Raw genomic sequence first — 22,200 nt, forward strand, 5'->3', positions numbered from 1 at the left:
GCTCGTCTCCGCACTGGACGAGATGGAGAGGGCCATGCAGGTGCAGGTGCAGAACTCGAGGGAGTTGTTGGAAATGTTTAGGGCCAGGTTGGAGGAGGTCGAGAGAAGAGTGAAAGATATGGAGGAGCGAGAGCAGGTGAGGGAGAGAGACCTCGAGGATGAGAGAGAGGCAACAGCGAGGCTGGAGAAGGAGAAGGAGGCGGAAGTGTTGGCGTTAGGTGCGAAGATGAGGGAGGCTGTGGAGAAGGTTGATGAGATGAGGAAAGAGTTGGAGGAAACTAGAGATGCGTTGGCTCGAGCCCAGCTGAATGCTGAGAGTCCAGCCTCGGTCGATGTAACTTCTTCAGCCGCCACCATCGAGAAAACTACCTCCACCGACCCTACCACCACCACTCCTTCCGAGAAACTCCTCTCTGTTGACGGACTGAACATCAGCCCCTCCACTACTCTCGCGAAACTCTTGCCTAGCTTTGCTCGATTTTCCGATGAGCGCCACAGTGGCTCTAGAGATGGTGCTCAGAACAGTCCAAACGAGATATCGGAGTTGCCTTCGTATGTCGTGTTGGCTGGGCTGGGGGTCTGTGTGGTGGTCTTGCAAGTGGTTTTTAGGAGGGTTTTGACCGGGAGAAGGTCGTAGAAGGTCTCCACCCTTGTTCCTCCAGGTTTTTGCGCGCCACCCCCTGTTCCTCCTTCTTGTCATCGTCCCCGGTCACTTATACTCCCCTTCTCATCCCTATTCCAGATCATATGTGCCCCCCTATTATCTCCCACCGCCGCGCGTGCTCATCATGCTCTTTTGGTTTCCTCTTGATTACGCAACGCTGATTTTACGACTGCTCACGACCTCTTCACGCATCGCCACGAACTTTCATGTGCTATCTCTCTGTTTGCTTTGTTTTCATTGCTCTATCTTGCGCGCTCGCTACTCTTCTTCTTTTCGTATCCTTTTGTTGGTCTCCGCATGTGACTGCAGCCTCAGCGGGTTTCCAACGTTCCCGTTCAGCTATACTTATTCGTCCTTTTGTTGTCAATGTTACCTCACCTTGCTTGCATGGTCGTGCACCTCTCATGATCCTCGGAGAGCTTATCCATGGGACAACATTTAGGCAGACAGCGCTCTTCACTATGTTTGAGCGTGGGCGTATCATGTTCAACTAAGCCCTGACACTTCTGACCTGTTTGCCCTGACTCTACTTAGATAGTCGTTAGCTTCGCCGATTTTGCCCATTCTTGGTGAGCTGTAACCTGCAGAACTTCTTCCTCCGAGCTCCTGCTAACATTTTCCCCGAGGAAACTGGTTTGAATCTTGATGCGGCGATGCGAGATGAGAAAGCCTCTCGCTATTCTTAGATAAACTATTCACACCGCCTATGTTTTTGGAAACGAATCGGCACGTTGGTCGGTTCAGACCATGCCGAGGAAGCAGACATAGTTGCTTGTTGGCTCGCTGGAGAAGAACTTTGCAGCGACTAGAGCTCGTGCCGTGCCGCCATCCACTGCGCAACGATTTAGAACAAGTTCTTTGTGGACATATCAGCCTCGATTGAATGACTGCTTAGCTATCGCTTCACTTGGAGGTCTCTGGACTGCCTCTCGCATCATACTTGCGGGTCAGTCAACGGTAACATGACGTCGCGAGCAATCAATATCTCCATATGCTTTCCCACCTACCATATTAAAAACTCCCCAAGGAACGCTTATAATGCGCAGAGGCTCTGAATTTTTGGGATTTAACCTCACATCATATCATCGCCCACTCAAAGACATGATCGTAGTCCCAATCCCCTCAGACGCTCTACGCGTTCCTCCCCTCCCAGATACCCAAGCTCTGACCACCAAGACTTTCAAGAAACCACCTCTCGATGGCAGCTTGTCGATCCCGGAAGTATACGACTGGCACTACGTCAACAGTCCTGAACATCCTCTTTTCGTCTACTCGGATTCTCAAGCAGAGGTGAAGTCGATTCTGTGGCCCGAAGCCGTGCGTGGCGTCCACACAGCTGCGAGAATCGTTCAGGCCCGTGTTTCGACGGCGAAGCAGGAGGGTGAACCTCGTATCGTTGGAATTCTTGCTGCCTCTGGTACGTTTTCCTTCAGCTGCTCGTGTGAATGGTGCCTGATACTACCATTAAGCAGACACGATCTCGTCGTTCACCCTCATCATTGGTGTCATGCGCGCAGGATTCGTGCCCTTCCTCATCTCCCCACGTAACTCTGCGGTCGCTGTAGCGCATCTCTTAGCCGACACAGGAACATGTCATATCCTCTTCGGTCACGATCAACCGATACAAGACCTCGCCTCCGAAGCCTTAAACATTCTTAGAAATGACTCCAAGTACAAGACTCTGCACGCGCTACCAGACGTCTCTTTAGTTCCATTATTCGATGACATATACCGTCCTGTAGATGAACCTTTCGAGCTTTTACCGCCGTCAAAGCCTGATCCGCGGTCCCTTGCTGTGATTGTTCATTCCTCTGGTTCGTTAGGCTTGACAGCTTCCTTTTCCACCGAGCGTAAAGTCATAGCTGTGTTCGTTCTGCAGGATCAACCGCGTTTCCGAAACCAATTCCCTGGACACATCTGGGCTTCCTTATGTATGGCGTTGTTCCTTGTGAGTGCCATGCACTACCATCCTCGCGTCCTGCTGCTCAACATTCCTTATGCCCTTCCATCAGACTTCGGTGATCGCGATATGACTGGAGTCAAACTATCCTGTCATGTAAGCTCTCATAGTTGTGAGCCCTTCGCAACCTTAATTATTCTTTCTGACTGCACCACAGGCAATCCCAATGTTCCACGTCATGGGCGTCATGCAGACTGGTTGGACGGTGCGTCTCTGCAATCTCTCCAAGGTCATCATTGTTCACGCCTTGTACAGGCGACCGTTGGACTCACGATTACTGCCGCAAAGCCGCGTTCACCTACTGTACCTCTCACCTCTGATAATGTCATCGAGGGCGCCCTCCACACGAAAGCCGATTTCATATTTTGCCCACCGTTTTTTGCTGAGGTCCGTCTGTGTATTTCGTATACGAATCTCAAATTCACTAACAGAGAGTCTGGAATAGACGTGGTCCAAAGATCCCGCACGAATCCAACAACTGAAAGCGCAGGTGCAAGGCATCGTGAGTGTCAACTTCCACGTACGAGGCTGTTTCCTAAACCTTCTTGCGCAGGTGTACAGTGGAGGCCCTTTGAACAAGGAAGCTGGTGATACGTTGATGCGAGAGGGTATCCATGTATTCGTCGTATATGGGAGGTAAGAGTCGTCTGCATTGGCACCGCTCTCTATCTGACAATATAGTCTTTGCACCAGCTCAGAAGTAGGCATCATCAGCCGTGCACTGCCAAGCGAGTATATCACGCTCGTCAATCTGAAGCAAAACACTGACACTAAGGACTCGACCGAAAGGTGCTCCCTGCATCGATTGGGAATACTTCAAGATCACAGAACAACTGAGACCGATCTTTCAGGCGAACGAGTCTGGGCAGTCCGAGCTTGTGGTTGTGGTAAGTTTATTTCCTCATCTTTTGCCAGATCGGAGAGCAGAAATGCTGACCCTCGATACCTCTCCCAAGCCAAGTCCCTACGAACGACCATACGTAATCAACGGAAAGATCGACGGGCAGGACGCATACTTCACCAATGATCTGCTAGAGCCACATCCCACGTTGCCGGAGTATTGGAAGGTCTACGGACGATCCGACGACCAGATTATGCATAACACTGGCGAGAAGGTATGTTATATCTCGTTCCTTAGCTGACAGGATGCTTATTGCTTGGACCCTAGACAAACCCAGGACCACTCGGTACATACATTCGTGGGCACGGGGTGCCGGTCCGACCTCTGGAGAATTAGACATGATACTGACCACTTCGCACGATGGACAGAAAGTATAATGAATCAAGATCCTCATGTACGGTCGTCCGTCATGTTTGGCCGCGGTCGCTTCAATACAGGAATGATCATAGATGTAGCAGAACCCTACGTCTTCGACCCTGACGACAACGAGGCCTTGTCGAAGTTCCGGAATGCCATCTGGTAAGCCGTTTTCTATGGTAATGATCATTGAACAGAGCATTTGGTTGAGACGTAGTTACTTGTAGGCCCACAGTGGAACGCTTGAACAAGTATGCACCGCAGCATTCGAGGTTGTTCAAAGAGGTTAGTTGGAATCTCTCTAGCTTCGGAAGTACCATCGTCTAATTAGAGGAATACATCACTGTTGTTGTTCATTTACAGATGATCCTCGTCGCCCACCCTGCGAAGCCTTTCCAGTACACACCAAAGGACGCTCCTCGACGTCAAGTCGTCCTCAACCTCTACGAGCCCGAAATCTCGGCGCTATATCAGGCCGTCGAAGAGTCTACACAGATAGACATTTCACCTCCAGAGAATTGGAGCTACGATACGGCAGTCCACTTTGTGCGAAGTTGTGTGAGGAAGGTATTGGATAATGGCGAATTGGAAGACGACGAAGATTTGTTCCAGGCTGGTGCTGATAGGTACGCCCGAATCTGAGTTCGTGTGGAAGCTCACTGGCATTGATGTTCAACATCAGTCTTCAAGCAACATGGATCCGGAATACGCTCCTTCGCGGTATGAGGGACTCCGCGAAAATTGACACGAATGCTGTACCACACAACATCGTGTTCGAGAAACCATCAATCTCTTCTCTCGCCCTCTTTACTTCACGCTTTGTCTCTCAGTCGCTTTCAGGTGCAAGCGCATTCCCTTCTGCTTTCTCCACCACCGAGGAAGAGAAGGTCCAGAGCATGCTTGATCTGATCGCCAAGTACACTCAATCGTTCCCAACGCGTCACCCAACCCGGAGCCGCGTCATCCCTCGTACCAGCGTCGTCCTTCTCACCGGAACGACAGGTGGCCTGGGTACACGACTTCTGGAAGATCTGGTCGCATGCTCTAACGTCTCAAAGATATGGGCGGTCAATCGCAAGCAGCGCACTGGATCGTTGTGGGAGAGACAGAGAGCGAGTTTAGCGAAACAGGGGCTGGATGTGAGCATAATGGAGTCGGATAAGGTTGTGCTCGTTGAAGCCGATGTCAGCGAGGAGAGTGCCGGACTGGGAGAAGCGGCGTTGGATGAGGTGAGTCATTAGAGACATGTATTCTGAGCATCGTAGCCCTGATGGAGGCCCCCCTCTTAGATACGTTCAACCGTAACGCACATAATTCACAACGGTATGATACAGAATATGCGTGCTCTCCTCCAGAAATCAAACTCTCATTCGTATCCTCTCACAGCCTGGCGTGTAGATTTCAATCTCAGTCTTTCCTCCTTCGAAAGCAATATTAGAGGCTTGAGGCAGCTTATAGACCTCGCGCTATCGTCCAAGCTTCCCGCACCTCCTCGTATACTCTATGCGAGCAGTATATCGGTCGTTGGCTGTATGTCCTCCTTGTCCCTCATCGAAAATATTAGCATGAACTTATGAGGTCTATGTACCGTCATGACACAATTCACCGTAACTTGAATGCAGCAAACGTCTCCGAAGGGTCCGTTGCCGAAATTCCACTTGATGCCTCGGTCGCAACTACGAATGGCTACAGTCAATCCAAATGGGTCTCAGAGACCATACTGCTCAAAACCAGAGAAGTGACGCCACTTCGTCCTGTCATCGTGCGCATTGGGCAAATCAGTGGAGGTAGACCAAATGGGTATTGGAACGAGACGGACTGGGTCCCTTCGATGGTGAAGAGTAGCCTGACGATGGGATGTTTTCCAACTGGGAAGCAGGCAAGTCATTTATCACGTCGGTGGCCTAGCGGATAACTTACTGTGCCGAGTGGCTGAATTAGATGATATCATGGGTGCCCCTCGACCTCGCCTCTCGTGTCATTATCGACCTCCGCGACTCTACTTCATCCATCGTACACCTTGTCCATCCGAAACCCGTGCCATGGACAGACTTTGCGGAAACGATCTTGTCAGAACTCCACGTCCCACTCGTTCCTTATTCCGAATGGCTGAGGCGTCTCGAGGAGAGGGCGTTGAGCCCCGATAACGACAGTGGTGCAGAAGAATCACTTCCGGCAGCGAAGATTCTTTCTTTCTTTCGTCAGGACGCATCCGGGATGGAAGAGTCTCAGGATGGTAAAGAGGCTATGGGTCTTGCGACCTTGGACATCTCCCGTGCCATGAGTGAATCGGTGACAATGCGGGATGATGGAGAGATGAGGAAGATAGGAGTAGAAGAAGTTAAGTTATGGTTGGAGAACTGGAGCAGTCGGGGATATTTAGAGCTATGAGTTTTAGATTCAGAAACTGGAGAAGTATCGAGGCTTACGATGTAGATCAGATATTGTGACTAGTGGTGTATTGTATGCGAACATGGAACTACCGGTAGTTGCACAAAAGGTAGAAGCAACGAAGCTTCTCAATCGCTGACGGCAGTTTACAACCACATTCGAGTACACTCAAGCATATTTAGAATCGAAAAAACCAGCGTGATGTTTCGACGATTCAAACCAGGGATATAGAGGCGAGCAGCAGGGACAGTGCTGATCGATCGATCGACGCCACAGTAAGAGTTCAAAACGAAAGGTCGCCAGCGGAGCTTAAGATTGTTCTCTTCGACCTATGATAACATGATTTCCGCAAGTACCCTCAGATAAAGGGGGGACAAATGCAAGGCAACAACTCCATCAACATTGTATTGGTAGGAGCGCTCAAATCATTAGAGACACGAGATATAGCGTATATAGTTGGGATTACAATGAACTAAAGAGATGAAAACGATGGAAGAAATTATGAGGTCTGCAACACTGAACATCTTGACGGTTCGTATGGGGTCTCACTTGCACTCCTTAGTGTCCAAGAAAGATTTCTTGCGCCTAAGATGCTCTGGCGGAGGAGACAGAGCAGTCGTATTCTTGTCGTTAACAAGCCTAGCTGTGTGCGTTTGACCAATGTTGACCTTGCTCATCGCATGAACGAGATTGGTGTCTGGCGTGTCGTCGTTCCCGAAGGTAGCAGGGTCGATAATACGGCGTTCCACGACGGCCTTCTGCTTTGCCTATCAACCGAGTACGTGTTTGACAAAAATTAATAAGATAAAAGAGATGGAATAGATGAAGGAATAGTGCGAACCTTTTCGGCATTCGAGAGGCCAGCGGAAGTGTCAAGGGATCCATTATTCGACTTTCCAGACGAAGAAGACGATCCATCGCTATACGTGCTCGACTGGCGTACCGGTACTCCCTTCGCGTCCTTCGAGTTGGGGCCACCCTGAGCAGGCTTGAGGTCAACACGGAAGGTGTTAGGATCGTTCCTATCCAGATCTACAGCGCTTCGAGAGAGGGCTTTCGGGGTGAAAACTGGTTGAGGACTCGCAGAGACTTTAGCTTGCTGTTGGGTGCATAAGAGACCGCTGAGCTTGCGTGCTACGCCGTGAGAGGGAGGGGTGGATGCTGATGTGGACGAAGGAGACATGTCTGGAGATGATGAGCACTACGAGGTTGGTATTGCGTTGGGAGATGGATGGTTGAGATGATGAGAGGTGGGATGGCTGTGGAGAACGTCCGGATATTCAGAGGCGCTTTATATATCAGTGAAGACGGCGAGAGGGCAAGAATAGAGAGCCAAGGCCAGCGTTGCCGTGCCAGAGAGACGCTGGGCGGGCCATGGTGGCACATAAAGGGTAGACGTAAGGAGCGACGGGCAAGTGTCCAAACCTCAACGAAATCGCATGCACATGAAAGCGCAACAAAGTGCGTGTGACACACAAGCGACGTAATCCATGGCATGGGTCGATCGAAGGGCGACCCAAATCTTTGTGTCGCAGTTGAGTGCCACACTTTGTCGTGACTTTTTGGGAGTGGGCGGAGGGACAATGCGCAAGCACGTGGCACGCAAGATGCGGAAACAACGACGGCGGGTTGGTACTATCGCAACGGCTGGATGCCGTCGATCGGTTCGTCGAATGGCATTGACCGTCCAAAATTGTACCCATGATGCGAGATCAGGCAAGAGTCCATGGCCAGATACCGAATAAGTGATCTTGTCCATAATGAGAAACGCTGTAGCAGTACTGCGATGTCTGTCTAAAACAAAGTGTCGTCGGAAAAGAAAGCCTTTGAACGTAGAGTGCATTTTCGTTGAACCCAGATCTGAAACACATTCTCTACAAGGGTTCGGCCGTCGGCACAAGTAACCAGCACATCTGTTCGGATACCATTATGACCTGTAAACAATCGTACGAGCGATGGCAATGGACGTAGTTTCTTAAAATTTTTCTAGACAGACAATATCGGATCGCAATGCCAGTTTGTGCCCACCACGTCACGATCGTCGACTAAAAGATCGGTGAAGACAAGGGTGCCTGAGTTACTGTGTAGATATGACAATGGTGTTGTTCTTTCGTCGTCACAAGACACCGTCGGAGTACATCAGAGAAAGTCATCGAATTGCAGGATAGTAGTAACATTTTCCGACAATATGAATAGCATCGAGAGGCTGAAGCCGCCAGCCAGAACCACGATAGCAAGTCGGATGGATAAAACACGGCTTTCGAGTCAACGAAAACATGAACAGTCTTGAGGTTGTCCTCCGCGCTGTCCGCGAGCGAGAAAGTTCACGGATAGAAAAGTCGCGCAGGCCTGGGAGAGTCTGAGCGCGCAGAGCTCCAGTGGAGAGACCAAGGAGAGACATGGACAGAAAGAGCATAATAGGCGCCGACGTCCCGGATCATTCCGACTCTGCATGGTGTCAAGCGGCGCTTGAACTGCCGAGTCCGCGTCGTCTTTCCGTTCTTTCCAACCCTGCCACCACGTTCATGGCTATTGTTCCCCTCTCGGAGACGTGATATTTGGCCTCAATCTATTTGTCCTCTTTTATTTGGATCATAAGCCTTCTGTTTCTCTGACCCTGGGGTTGACAAGCCGGTCAAAGCTTGCTATTCACTGAGACCGTATCGCATCAACAACCGTGGAGGCATCAACGTGGGCCGCACAGAAAGTACATGGTGTCCAACAAAGTGCGTTCTGGAAGGATCGTTTTGTCCATTTGTCTAGCTATCTGATTGACGACTCTCATGCCATAGCTGCAGTTATTCCTGCACAATGCGCCGCATTCGACCTTCTTAGTACAGTGTATCACCGGAGACGATATATGCGTCCTCGTTGCATCTGGTACGCTGTTGTCGGTTATATTTTAGCTCTTATGGGCGTATTCTGTTGCTGCTCCTGGATACCTTCTTCATGAGAGATGATTCATTTTCTGGGAGAGCATATATGCATGCATATTGTTGCTCCGCTGCATTGGGTCGCCTCCACGCCGACGACGTCTTCTGTAGCCTCTATCAAGATCTGAAATCAGCTTATGCACTTCATCATACCGAGCTTTACCGCTTATTTTGCTCAAAAATGGCATCCACCCAACAGAAGCATCGTTGCCTCGGTTGCTGCACCTCCCCATTTGCAGTTCTTGCTTGATTTCGCTCTGCGCTCGTCCTCAAACAGGAGTGATATACTTGGGACCCACTTGGCATTCTCTTCTGCATGTTCATTTAAACAAAGACTGGGGTCATGCCTAGGATGTTTACCGGCCCATCTTCCCGCATTTTGGGGCGAGAAAGCTGCGAGTGGACCGGGTCATTTTTTTGGGTTAGGAGGGTACCTTCGAGTATTCATAGAACCTAACTCTGTTCTCCTTTTAACACTGGCACTGTGTTTTGCTCCTATTCCTGGCTGATGGGCCTCAATCAAACTCTTCCGTACTACCGAGGTCCTCCCAAGGCGGGATGTGACCTCAAGCATGGACAAAACCATGAGACCGTTACTCGTAGGCTATTATTTCTCGAGAGAAGTGCGGGGATGCTCATGGTTCAATGAAGGCTGTGAAGTTGGCTAATCGCATGTTCCTCGAGGTAGAGGTTATTCCTGTTCTTCATTCAAGTGCTGGTGCCAGACCACCGTTGGTGTTGTTCGTAGTTCTATCGCCTATGAGCAGCTTAATAAGCTCTCACGTCTTAGTTTGCCACACCTTGTTCTTCACCCGGCGATGTTGAGGCGGTGATCACTGCGTTGACCTTGCATTTCCTCAGCTGCGAATCGAGTATTCAGCGAAGTGACGGATGTTCATATTACAGTTCTCTTCAACAAGATTGAAGGCATATCGAAGGCCTAGTTGTGCGATATTTCAAGTTGTCCCTCCCCGTTAATTGCCAGTGAAGGCACTCTGCTCAGTGCACGAGTCACATTGGAAAGGCATCGAGAGTTCATTGACGGCCATTCGAGGCAGTGCACTTGTTCCGTGAGTATGAGCCAGCCAGAGCAGAGCCTCAGTATCTGAGTCATTTCAAGAGTGTTTTTATGCCAGTGGCTCACAGACGAGCATCACACAAGTTCAAGTTGGAGTGGAAGGGGCCGAGTAGCCGGATCACAGGATTTGCGTTGTGGCGGTGCCGCGCCATACGGTGCGCCGGCGTCGCCCGGTTGGTCGTCGGTCATCATCGATTAGAATTTTTCGACTTGTCAACGACATTCTCCATTGGCCTCCCTCGTCACCACAGAGCCGCTTGAACCCATACCGCCACCAGAGCCTGACCTCTCTGCAGTCGTGAGCGCGCACACGACGCAGAGACCTCCTCTTCCACCATTTTTGACCAGGAGAGAAACGACGATCTTCGTCTGTTGACCCTCGAGTGCGTCCCGCTGCCAAGTGGCTTTCATCACTCGTATCTAACTTAGCCTCAATGGCATTTTTCGCTCTTCTGCTCACACAGGTGGTCATCCGTCCGAGGTTCGTCTTCGCAGCTATAACAACTCAGTGCATCGACTGACGTGCTAGCAATGCGTTATTTACAGGTGAACCTCCCTGACAGGACTTAAAACAACAACCGATCCACTTCGAACACAACATCTTCCCTCTCGACTTTCCCCTTCCCCTCTTCTCTTTCCCCTACCTTCACCCCTCGCCCTTCAAGCACATCCTCGCTGAACAGGGAGCGAGGAACCCTCTTCTTCTGATCAACACTCGTTAGTTACCGTCCAAGGCCCGCCCGGTTCATCCCAGCCGCGGCGGATACTGGTTCGGTAAGCTCGGGTCCATCGAAGCGGCCAAAATTTCCAGCCAGACTTGTCTCCAGTTCTCACTGGACGATTCGGATCACTACATTCCACTAGACTTTGACGAACAGCTCGTCGACTGTAACAACTCAACCGTCAACAACTCGACCAACAACAACACTACAACCACCGCCACACCCGCCGTCGCGATGTCCCAACTCGAAATCCTCACCGCGTCCTGCGCCGTAGACCTTCACTTCGGTGCCTCTCCCTCCTCTTCCTTCACCGAGTCCTATGCCCATTCTTTCGCCGATAAATTTTCGAGGTCGCAGAATGGCGTCCTCTCCGCGTCTCCGTCTTCGCGTGTCCACATTGAGTCTGATGTGGACACTGTCCTTTTCCCCGACTTGCCTCCGTTGCTCCGCGGTCATCCCGACATCCATCTTCGTAACGGGATCATGAGAGCCGCGCGGCTCGCGGCCCTCCACGAGCCTGACGCTGAAAAGGCGTTCTTCGTTGCGGACCTCAGTGCCGTCTATAGACAGTTCGAGCGCTGGAAACGTTGTCTCCCTGAGATTGAACCTTTCTATGGTATGTCCCCCTCCCGTTCTGCATTCTTGTTTGAATGTGCACAGCTGAATCCCCGTTCCGCACAGCTGTGAAATGCAACCCGGACCCATACGTCCTCCGCCTGCTCGCCGCTCTCGGCACAGGCTTCGACTGCGCCTCCAACGGCGAGATCACATCCGTCCTCAAAGCAGGCATCGACCCCAGCAAGGTCATCTTCGCGAACCCTTGCAAGGCTACGTCGTTCATCAAGTCCGCCGCACGCTCTGGTGTCGACATGATGACCTTCGACAACTTCGACGAACTCTTCAAGGTCGCGCGCGTCCATCCTTCGGCGAAACTCGTCCTTCGTATCCTCACCGATGATTCAAAGTCCCTTTGCCGCTTGGGCTTGAAGTTTGGGGCACCGCTCGCGAGCGTGCCAGGCTTGTTGGCTAAGGCTAGGGAGCTGGGGCTCGACGTCATCGGGGTTAGCTTCCATGTTGGGAGCGGGTGCTATGATTCCGACGCATTCTCCGATGCTGTGATGCGTGCCCGCCAGGCCTTCGATTACGGGAAGGAGGCGGGGTACAAGTTCGAGTTACTGGATGTTGGAGGTGGTTTCGAGGATGGCAATTTCGAGGCCACGGCGAAGGTGCTGAGGGAGGCGGTAGAGACGTATTTCCCTGACAGGAAGAGGGAGGGTATCAGGGTTATCGCCGAGCCGGGGAGGTACTTCGTGAGCAAGGCCTTCAGTCTTGCGGCGAACGTGATCGCGAGGAGGGCGCCTTTGGAGGAGGAAGGAATTGCGAAGGTGGCGGATAAGGAGGGTGAGCCGAGCGTGATGTGTACGTTCTTTCAATCCTTCATCTTTCTTTCCACAACGTATCCTGACGTTATTGGTCTCTTTTTCCCCTTAGACTACATCAACGATGGTGTCTACGGCGCCTTCAACTGCATCCTCTTCGACCATCAAGTAGTCCATCCCTACGTCCTCTCCCTCTCCGGATCCTTCCACATCCCAGACCCATCTTCCCTCCCTCTCCGTACCTCATCCGTCTGGGGCCCTACGTGCGACTCCATCGACTGCGTGTGTCCTGTTACGAAGCTCCCCGAAGCCCTTCAGGTGGGCGACTGGCTCGGGTTCAGCAATATGGGGGCGTACACCGTTTGTGCGGCTAGTGGTTTCAATGGATTCGAAGTCAGCAGGGTCGTTTATACGACTGGTGGTGGTGGAGGAGGGGAGAAGGAGGTTAGGGCGGCGTTGAAAGGGTGGAGCGAGAAGGAGCTGCCATGCTGAGGGCTACCTCCCATATGAACAAGGAACGATGACGAAGGGTGAAATAAGAAGCACTCGTGGGCTTTCGACTTATATGCGACGTGATGAAAGAAATTGGGGGTGATAGACTGCTTTACTTGCCTACATGTTTGAAGGACGATAACGACTTGATTCGATGATTCAGATACCTTGACCGTTTCGATTTTTTATTGTGGTTATGTTATATATCGGGTACTCGTTGCAATGCCGATGTTTTGCGTTCCGATATCCTACATGCATACGTCTACGAATTGACGACTGGTTTGTTGCTATTCATTGGCGGTGAGCGCTGTGAGCGCGGTGAGGGAGCCTCAAGGATGTGGCGAAACTGGTGTGGCGCATCGGCAAGATCCGGAACTTCGTCGGGGCCGATGCCGGGCGACACGCGCGGCGAAGTTCTCTTTCCGACCAAGTTGACGACGTCGCCCAACCTGAACCAGCGCCGCCATAACTTGCTCGAAACCTATGCAGATCTGTCTGGTGTTTCGAGCACTTCGCCTTCGTGCTTCTATATATACCGCCTCGTGGAGCAACCCCAATGCTGTAGACTGCTGCTGGCCCGAAACAGCTCAGAGTCTCAGGCGGGCTACAGCACAGTCACTTAAAGCATCCGACGACTCGACGTGCTATATGTACACCTTACCTAGAGGCTCTACTGCTCGAGGGCCGTCATTTCTATGTGCGTCGGGGGAAATCAAGGTGCTCGTAGGATGCAAGATGCTATGCTCATCTCAATGTATGCGATTCGCCTCCGTCATAGGATAGGTACGTATCGTTCCATCGGTTCCCAAAATTCTGATCTCCAAAGTATCGGATGTAGGATCGTTGCACACATCAAGTGTTCTGGTGACGGATCTTTACCATCGCCGTGCTCGAATGACGCGTCAATACGCGTAGGCCTCCGGCTGTCCACATATTTTTGCAGGTACTGCTGGCATCTTACACCGCCCCCCCCCCTCCCCTGAAGACGCCCTCCGGCATCTGAGAACAACCTACGTAGCTCAACACATCCCTGAAATTACCGTCGGAGTTTATTTACTTTCTAGCCTTTCAGGATGAATATTAAGAAGGACGATGCTGTGTTTTCCACTCTGACACCGACGCAGTGTAGATGTTCCTCCTCGGCCTCGGTCGGTCTTGCTTTGTATGCTCCGAATCTCCAAGGTGAAAGCGAACGCCTAACACACAGAACCGCCGTTTCTCCGTCTTCACCGTAAGGATACGCCCGTGGTCCTTACGTTCTGTCAATGATCATACCACCCAAGCCGCTGATGCGCAGGTTCATGCGCAGGTCCCAAACACTCACTGACGCGGAACATCGCCTTCAAGGCGAATATCTTCAGTATCCGGGGACAGTACGCGATCTCACCTGGGCAGTACTATCCTGAATGCTCGATCGCGCTTCAACTCGAAGATAGTAACCCCCGTCGAACCGTGACGTCCGTCGATGGCCGCGCGCTCGGCCTTCGTGTTTGTCCCAGATGGGTCCTCAGAATTTCTTTAGGTGCGCGCTCCATTACCTTACCTCTGTATCGCTTTTTGTTCTTTGTTAGACTGGAGATAATTGGTCGCCCTGATACACTGAAAGCACAACTGAAGAGTTAGTCGCGGCAACTGTACTCTGTGCGCACTCACCGCCTGCAGCTGCAAGAGACCACGGTGTCGGTCGTGTGACGTCGGCCACTGCACGGGCACTTATCAGCGCTTGACCCGCTAGACAGGCGATGTTGTGTTTATTTCTGGATGTTTACGGAATTTGGGGAGGCGGAGGCACCGATATCGGGATCGTCGTTCTCCCTATTATTACTCCTGTGCTTGTCCGAGGAGCAGTCGATGTCGCGTTGACTTTCTGGGATAGAGCCTCTAAAAAGAAAGGACTGGAATCTTGTCAGGGAATTAACTTTGAGTCAGTCTCAAGCTCGAATGAAGCTCGAGGACGACAGACCAATATACATAGCTCATTGTTGAATACGCTGCCGTTTAGACCGACGGTGACATCACCTGTCGTAACCCTCTGCGAAGTGCCGGCTTTGACGTGCTTTGACGCAGGGTCGGCGATAATCCTAGTAATGTTTACCGCTCTGTTGCTAGACATGAGCTCGGGTATGCAGCGTGTCACTGCAACCAAGAGCAGCGAAGAGCTACATAGCACAAGAACCTACGAGAACATGATCTACCCGTCCGAGTCGTGGCAACGGGTTTTGCGGTCTTCCATACTGTATACGTTATTGTATTGACTCCCCGGAGCACTGCGATGGTCGGGCAAGCGCAGGGTATCGCCGCTATATTGTATTCACACTCCAAGAGTATTCAGTGGAGTGGCTATGTGTGGTCGCTATGAATTTCTAGGGCCGCTGGAATTTAGCTGCAATACAAGCATCGTGTGCTCCGGCTCGAGGAAAGTACTTGGGAAGAATTGGGGGTCTTCCCGAGGGAATACGTACCTGTTACGGTACATGTTCCCGTGCAGACTCCTGCAACCAGTCTTCTGATCCTCGACCGTCCTCGAGTTCTTCTCGAGCGGATGTTTGCGAGTTAGATAGGGCTGATACTTTCCTAATGTGGACACGCCAATAACTGTACCACAAACCTTCTCCATCCGTTCTCCTCGAGTACTCTTCGTCACTTCCGAGAGGGATCAGATAGGAACTTGAAAGACCACACTAACACTGCCAAATGATACATTGAGCAGTACAAGATGATTGTTGCACTCCGCAGTTTTCTGCGTTCTGATACGCACAAAGCAACTCTATTTCCGAGACACCAGTTTCGTGGACACTGATCTAATCCATAGCCGTACCTTTGTCCTACTATCACTGGCCCTTCGTTCGGACAATCCAGACTGCAAAAAATCTAGCTCACGCAGTATAAGGTCTCTTGCCATGAAACTTTGCACACACAATTCCCCCTACTGTAGCTACATGCCCATGCAATTTTGTTGTGGATTGCTTGAGAGAAAGGTCGTCGATCAGGAGGTGGGACCGTCGATCGGACAGCCGATCCCGCCAAAGTGTCCGAAACGCCCCCCTCCCCATTCGACCTTCCACTGTCATTACTGTACTCAAACCACTTCGCAGATGGTCTAGTGGTGATTTAACATGATTTATGAGAGCTTGAACGGGGTGAAACGATAGGGAATTGGGCGTGTTTTTCGCACTGTCCGAACGAGGGTTTGTCCGAACGAGGGGCCACTGATAGTACATTATTCTGTCCGGCAGATTTGGGCGATCTCCGAGTTATAGTATGTGCATTGCACCGGTGAGGCAGAGAAATTAAGTATAGGGTGTAGCTGATCGTGCTCGACAGACGGCATCAAGCACCAAGCGTGATTCCTCAGCTTTGTTGCCTTGTACACTGCTAGCTGCGATCGTCCAGCATGGCGGAACAGATGCACGCTAGAGAAGATTTGCGCAGATATCCCTGAACGTTATTGATGCTCGACCTTGGAGAACGGAGCGATCAGACCGCCCAAGAGGCAAATGACAAGGAGAAAGGAAAGGCATGAGTGGCGAGTTGCGCCACATTGTTCTCGGCACGGGCCGGCCCTAACTCTGTTTTCCTTTCTTCCCTCACTTTGACTCGGATGGGCGTTTGCGCCCATCCATATCATCCACTGAAAACCGCTCAGAAAAAAAGCCCCGAGTAATGCACTTAGGCCTAAGTACTTGGACTCGGAGCCCTGCCGTCTCCAAGCTGTCTCAAAGGGGCTCAAACCCCCTATGCTCACCGTATTATCACCGTCGGCTACTTATGATTGATTCAGAGGGTTCGGGTCGTCACAGTCGCAGAGGCATAACGTTACAAGACACAACGTCAGTGGAACTTTCGTATGACCTCGTCTCCTGGCGGTGCTAACCATATTTGCCCTCGAGGCACAGCTCCTCGTTCTCGAGGGTGCGATCACCCTGATCGCCCGTGGGGCCTTGCGTTTCCAAACAAATACATAATCGGTGTTCACTTTCGCCAATTGTCATACAGGAGCGTTCAGCTAAGTGCCCACCAAATCCTTTGCGCCCACTCACAACCGCAGATCCTCGAGACAATCAGACTTGAACAACCTGCGTCCACGCAGGGGAGTTTTGCTCATATGTTTGTCGGTGACACGGCTCAGCATGAATCTCACCAGCAGAGACCCAATATGGACCAAGTCATTCCTCGGCTCCCCGGGCTCCATGAGACGACAGGTACCCGCAGCATCCCGCACAGGGGAGATTCTATACCAATACGCTGACTCCTTAAGCACAGTGCAACTGGTACCCGACAATACGGTCGATTTGCCCAGATAAGGTCCTGGGCCGGCAGCGGAGCAAAAGAGAGCCACGGACTTATAACAGCTCATAACTTATTCACTGACGTGCTGGATGAATGCCCATGAAAGTTTTCCGATGATGCGTATGTCTCCGTATCATACATCTCAAGACATCGCCTGGCGATCCGTTCGGGCTGAGTGCTTGCTCAGATTGCGAAGGTATAGCCGTTTTTGTACGACTTGCGTTTGGTATGCCACAGCTTTGTGTCGGCGACGGTGTTTTACCGGAACCGCGGTGTGGGCTCACGTGTATACCCCCTCATTCGTGGATGGTAATTTTTGCGGGGGATTTGCATATGGGAGGGCGTAAGTAAAAGGAGCCGGCGAAGTCCAGCCACAGTGGTCTTCGCCGTGAACCTCGAGATTTGAGATCGCGCTTCCGGTTGTCGTTCGTATGCCCCCAAGATCTAAATCTCAACGGAGCAAAAAATAGAGATCCGGCCGCCCGGAAGGTACATATAGTTGTTTCTCTCCCCACGCAACTCAGTCGAAGTGCCGCACTTTTAACCAACGAAGCAACACTTCTCGCAGGCCATGAAAGGCAGTTTGCTGTTCATCACATACGCAGCCAGGGCGCTCTCATTTCGAGTCCGAGAAAATGCAGGCGCCTGTGGATCAGAGGGTTAACTTTTGGAGATCCAAGCAGGGAAATTGTAACCCCGCGAGAGACGCCGCTTTATTTCCAATTGGATCGCCTTCCTCATAACTCGTGTGGAGGCGCCTCGATACGCGTTTACGGTGAACCGCCGAAGCGCACCGAAGCGTGCGATCCGGATTATGATGCAGTACCCCTGCCTAGGCTCGTGTTACATTGTGGGGATATATTCTTTCTCCTTTTGTCGGCGATTATACAAGTACCCCCTCCGTGATACCAGCGTTGCCACTTTTGCTCCATGCTATAACGGCGACCGAGTCCGGACGACGACACCTTTTCAGGCTCTCTCTTTCTTCCCCACATCCTCGACGCCATGACCTCCGGCATGCAAGTAGGTTCCGTCCATCGTTCTTTCTTCCGCTTCGTTGTGTGGCGTGCCTTCGCTTTGCTGATGCTTCCGTTTGCTTCCGTTCGAGAAGGATAACCCACCTGCTGTGACTGCTTCGCCTGACGGCCCTCCGTTTCGACCATTCACGAGCACTCACCACCATGTCACCAAAAGCCGTTATATCACTAGCAATGACTCTCGAGGGTATATGTGAGTGAAATATGCCTTTTCCGCGCTGCAAATCTCTGCGATGCTGATGCATTGCTAGACCTGTGTATGAATATCCCTTGAGAGGTCAGTGGATCATGATGGATGCAGATGATGGTTATATTCTTTGGACGGGTATTTGGAAAGGTGAGTTTCATTCCATCTCCCCCTCGCACACGTACACAGCTCATCATACACATCTACATCAGCCCTTGGGAACTCGAAAGGTCCGTTCATTCTTTTAATCATTCTACTCACGCATGAATTAAACTGTACATCGATTCCAGCGGACATAATCAAGATGATCGAGTCGCAGCCTGAGCTGGCCGGACAAATTCGCAGAGTACGAGGGGGCTACTTGAAGATACAGGGGACCTGGATGCCTTATGAGGTCCGAGCATACTCTATTGATACATCTTGGGCGAGGCTGACCTTTACGTCCACAGGTCGCACTCCGACTAGCTCGTCGGTATGTTGTGCTTTGACGTATCTTCGAACGACACGTTTTGACTATGTTCCATCATAGCGTGGCCTTCGAGATTCGCTTTGATTTGGTCCCCCTGTTCGGGTGGGTTCTATGTATGATCATCTCGAACTCGCCTGATATCTAACGTGTTTATAGGCCGACGTTTCCTGACACATGTTTGAGACCAGACCAAGCTGGTTACGGTCAAGTCGTCCCAGCTGGAACTGGTCGTCGCCGGACACGGCGTACTGCCCAGAATCAACATCCCTTTGTAGCCGCTACAGATATTTCTGGCGGACAACACGATGGGTGGACCATCTACTCACCGCCCCTCGGTCAGCCTCCTGTCTCGATCGACGTGCGTTCAGCGCCCTTCGCGCCTGCGTACATGCGGCCATCGACCTCTGACACACCAGCTCAACCGAGCTACCATCAGCCCCCTTCGCCTGCGCATTCCGCTGACGGAGGACCAGAGCGTTACGCGCATGTCCGACCGAATAGCCGAAGCTCACGCTATTCACCTTATCCTGGTCCGCCTTCTTCGGTCTATACTGGATCTTACGGGTCTCATCACACTTCCCCCATTGACGTTCCTCAACTATCCTCATCTTACCCTACTGGTGCCTATCGTCAAACCGTTAACGGCGACCGGATACCGATCGCTCCCGTGCAAGCACCCGGATCCCCCACACATCACCATCAACCATCCTTCTCCTTGCCACCTATCTCTGTGCTGACCTCAACCCCTCCAAGTTCTTCGAACGACCCCAGAGCCGTTCTTCATCGCCTGAGGTTTGGGGACGACAACACTGACTCCGACCAGTTTCGTCCTCCCTCCCGGGGTCAACTCCAACGACGGCGGCGCTCGATCTCCCAGCCGCCCGTTGTCTCGTGAGTAGTTAGCCATTACCTGATAGTCGCGCATTGAGCTCTTACCGTACTTAAATGGCGACAGGTACCCAAAATTCGAGAACACGTTCTGGTCTCCCTCATCTGTCCCCGCTAGTCATCCACGTTGGATCACTGAAGGACCGTTATACGCTCCCATCGCTTCGGACCGTGGCGCTCGTTCCGACCTATCTTTCCCGTCGCCATCGAACTCACCTACCTCTTCCATAAATGAGCGGATATCTGTTCGCGACCAATCTCCTAGCGAGCCCGTGACGCCGCCACCCAACTTCATCACTGAGATGCCTTCGGGTCTGACGGCCACAACCTCAACGTTACCCGCTCGATACAAGAACGCCGATGGCTTTTCCTTCGCAAGTCGCCCTCGAGGGACGCCACTGGGGGGATCGCTATCGGGAAGCGCTGGAGCGGACTGGTCGGGTGTTCAGCGGACGGCGGCTCCTCAGAATCATCGTGTTGGCCAACATGTTGCAGATGTTCCGTATCGAGGATACGAGACAGAGGTTTCGAGCCGCCGCGAAAATACTGATACGCTTTCTCGTACTGTTCGGCCTTGGTAGGCGCTTTGAATGTAGTGTCACTTCTCCACACTTCTCCCATCGCATCATTCAGCTGTCTAGGTTTTCATCCGTTTCATCTTGTGCTTTGAATGAATGTCCCGCTTTGTTTTCTTCCATGGTGTACGCATCTACCTTCTTATGAGTTACGAACGCCACGCTTTTTGTCTTGAATCGTCTATGTCGCTCATGTAATATTTGTACTCTGCTTTGGTTTTCGTACAATCCATAATCCCACATATCGCCTATATCCACACATCATGCATACCTAATGTTCCTCGGACCTTGTGCATATAGATCCATATAGTACATACTTGCCTATTCGATCAGCTATTATCACTGTACGCCACCTTGCTCTCATACGCTCTTGACCAGGGGGTTGTACTTATCTATATGCCCAGTGTCGTAGTATAAATCGGCCAATGGCACCTTCAAACCCGCTTTTACGCCCCACAATTCGCGTTTGAGTTGCCTGCTGATTAGTCCAACCATACCCCTTGCTGAACAAATTTTGCCGTAAATTGGCGCATTAGGTGGGGCGCCATTATCTCCATCCTACGCCTTCAGGAACGTCATTTGTTTGTACCCACAGCACTTCCCCTACGCCTGTTCCTGGCCATGAGTGGCGAGCGGGACGGCGTGAAGAACTCAAAAATCCGGGAAATTTTCGAAAACGAAATCGTAGCTTGGTCTCGTTCAGAGTATTAGTGTTCACCAGCGGATATACTCGAACTTCCTAGCGCCGCTGCTTCCTCCCGAATCCTGTCGCCTCGAAGAATTTCTGGTCGCAATTCTGATGAGTCGCAACGTCAATTATATGCGACACTTCCGTAGACAAGGCACCCATTGCCGCAATCGCACCCGGCACGACATCATCATTGACATGCTCATCATTACCATGAGTGAATGCTACAAGGAGCTCGAGATGATGACGAGGTGAAACATGAAGGCGAACCGCACTGGGCCGAAGATGCGATAGATCGCATCACAGAATAGGATGACCTCGAGTCCTCGAGAGGTACATAATCATCCCCTTGGGCGAAGCGAGGTCTCGGACGATCATGCACACTCACCCGCGGTGACCTCGTGTCCTTGCAGGTGTGGGAGTCAATTGGGTGGTTAAGGATCTTTGGATTAATTGTCTTTTGACTTGCCGGGCGTGTACCAGTGTTTGCCCGAGATAACTCGGCGGCTCTCATACCAGTGTGAGAGAATTCAGTATAGTAGCATCAGCGCTGTATCGGTGACTCAAACGCTATCCCGTAGCCATGAAGTAATCTCGACCACTGGCGATGAACTTCGACATGGTTCTGCCACGAAATAACTCTCGTCATAATCCCACACCACCAAGAGTTCTGTGGGGTTCAGCGCGAGAAGATGTGGACGAAACAACCAAGTCCTGAAGCCAAATTTGAATCCGATGAACCTTGTACCATTCCGGGTTAGTTGAAACCTTCCTCGCCCCGTTCCGAACGGTCCGGCTCGAACCACATTCTACCTGAGAGGAAATGTGGCACACGACTGTCTGCCTCGGTCTACCGTCGTCCCGTATTCCACACTATCGTGACCCGAGAGCCCATATCAAGGCACTCACAAGAAAAAAAATCACAAGATGACCCGAAAGCGCTAAATGCGTGGACCTTCTGCCAACTTAACTTTCGAAAGGCTTATGCCGAATCGGATCTTGAATGGGGCCGTGTTGCATGGGCAATCTGCTGCGAATAACTGTTTGGCCTGCTTTGAGCTCAGAACATCTCTTGAGGGCGCGCCGTAGCCAAAGAGGCTCAGGCCGAGGAGATGTCGAGATACAACCATATGGCCATGATCGGACCGATCCCCAAGTCGACAGGTCATTTCACTTATGGCTATAAACA

General features: G+C 51.5%; 4 protein-coding genes across 4 annotated transcripts; 3 read left to right on the forward strand and 1 right to left on the reverse strand.

Moving 5' to 3' along the window:
* Positions 1–1,702: 1,702 nt before the first annotated feature.
* Positions 1,703–6,273, forward strand: STEHIDRAFT_165262 (acetyl-CoA synthetase-like protein; the record flags this gene model as incomplete). The annotated part of the gene is made up of 20 exons (XM_007299591.1): positions 1,703–2,081; positions 2,137–2,478; positions 2,544–2,612; positions 2,677–2,720; positions 2,782–2,829; positions 2,880–3,011; positions 3,070–3,126; positions 3,178–3,260; positions 3,318–3,340; positions 3,414–3,511; positions 3,581–3,739; positions 3,793–3,811; positions 3,894–4,044; positions 4,110–4,167; positions 4,246–4,508; positions 4,565–5,111; positions 5,172–5,205; positions 5,269–5,412; positions 5,505–5,716; positions 5,824–6,273. 20 exons carry the CDS (start codon positions 1,703–1,705, stop codon positions 6,271–6,273), a joined length of 3,312 nt encoding a protein of 1,103 aa, XP_007299653.1.
* A 545-nt stretch (positions 6,274–6,818) lies between these two features.
* STEHIDRAFT_107490 (uncharacterized protein) lies at positions 6,819–7,456 on the reverse strand (the record flags this gene model as incomplete). Its single annotated transcript, XM_007299592.1, has 2 exons — positions 6,819–7,040; positions 7,115–7,456. The coding sequence occupies 2 exons, from the start codon at positions 7,454–7,456 to the stop codon at positions 6,819–6,821; spliced, it is 564 nt and encodes a 187-aa protein (XP_007299654.1).
* A 4,033-nt stretch (positions 7,457–11,489) lies between these two features.
* On the forward strand, positions 11,490–12,877 carry STEHIDRAFT_48930 (ornithine decarboxylase; the record flags this gene model as incomplete). The annotated part of the gene is made up of 3 exons (XM_007299239.1): positions 11,490–11,622; positions 11,688–12,425; positions 12,498–12,877. The coding sequence occupies 3 exons, from the start codon at positions 11,490–11,492 to the stop codon at positions 12,875–12,877; spliced, it is 1,251 nt and encodes a 416-aa protein (XP_007299301.1).
* A 5,428-nt stretch (positions 12,878–18,305) lies between these two features.
* On the forward strand, positions 18,306–19,005 carry STEHIDRAFT_50000 (DNA-binding domain of Mlu1-box binding protein MBP1; the record flags this gene model as incomplete). The annotated part of the gene is made up of 6 exons (XM_007299327.1): positions 18,306–18,397; positions 18,456–18,541; positions 18,604–18,621; positions 18,682–18,785; positions 18,841–18,863; positions 18,921–19,005. Coding segments are annotated over 6 exons (408 nt in total), but the record flags the coding sequence as incomplete, so codon positions are not given.
* Between the last annotated feature and the right edge of the window lie 3,195 nt (positions 19,006–22,200).

Source organism: Stereum hirsutum (assembly GCF_000264905.1).
Source record: "Stereum hirsutum FP-91666 SS1 unplaced genomic scaffold STEHIscaffold_2, whole genome shotgun sequence".
In the NCBI taxonomy this organism is placed as follows: domain Eukaryota; kingdom Fungi; phylum Basidiomycota; class Agaricomycetes; order Russulales; family Stereaceae; genus Stereum; species Stereum hirsutum.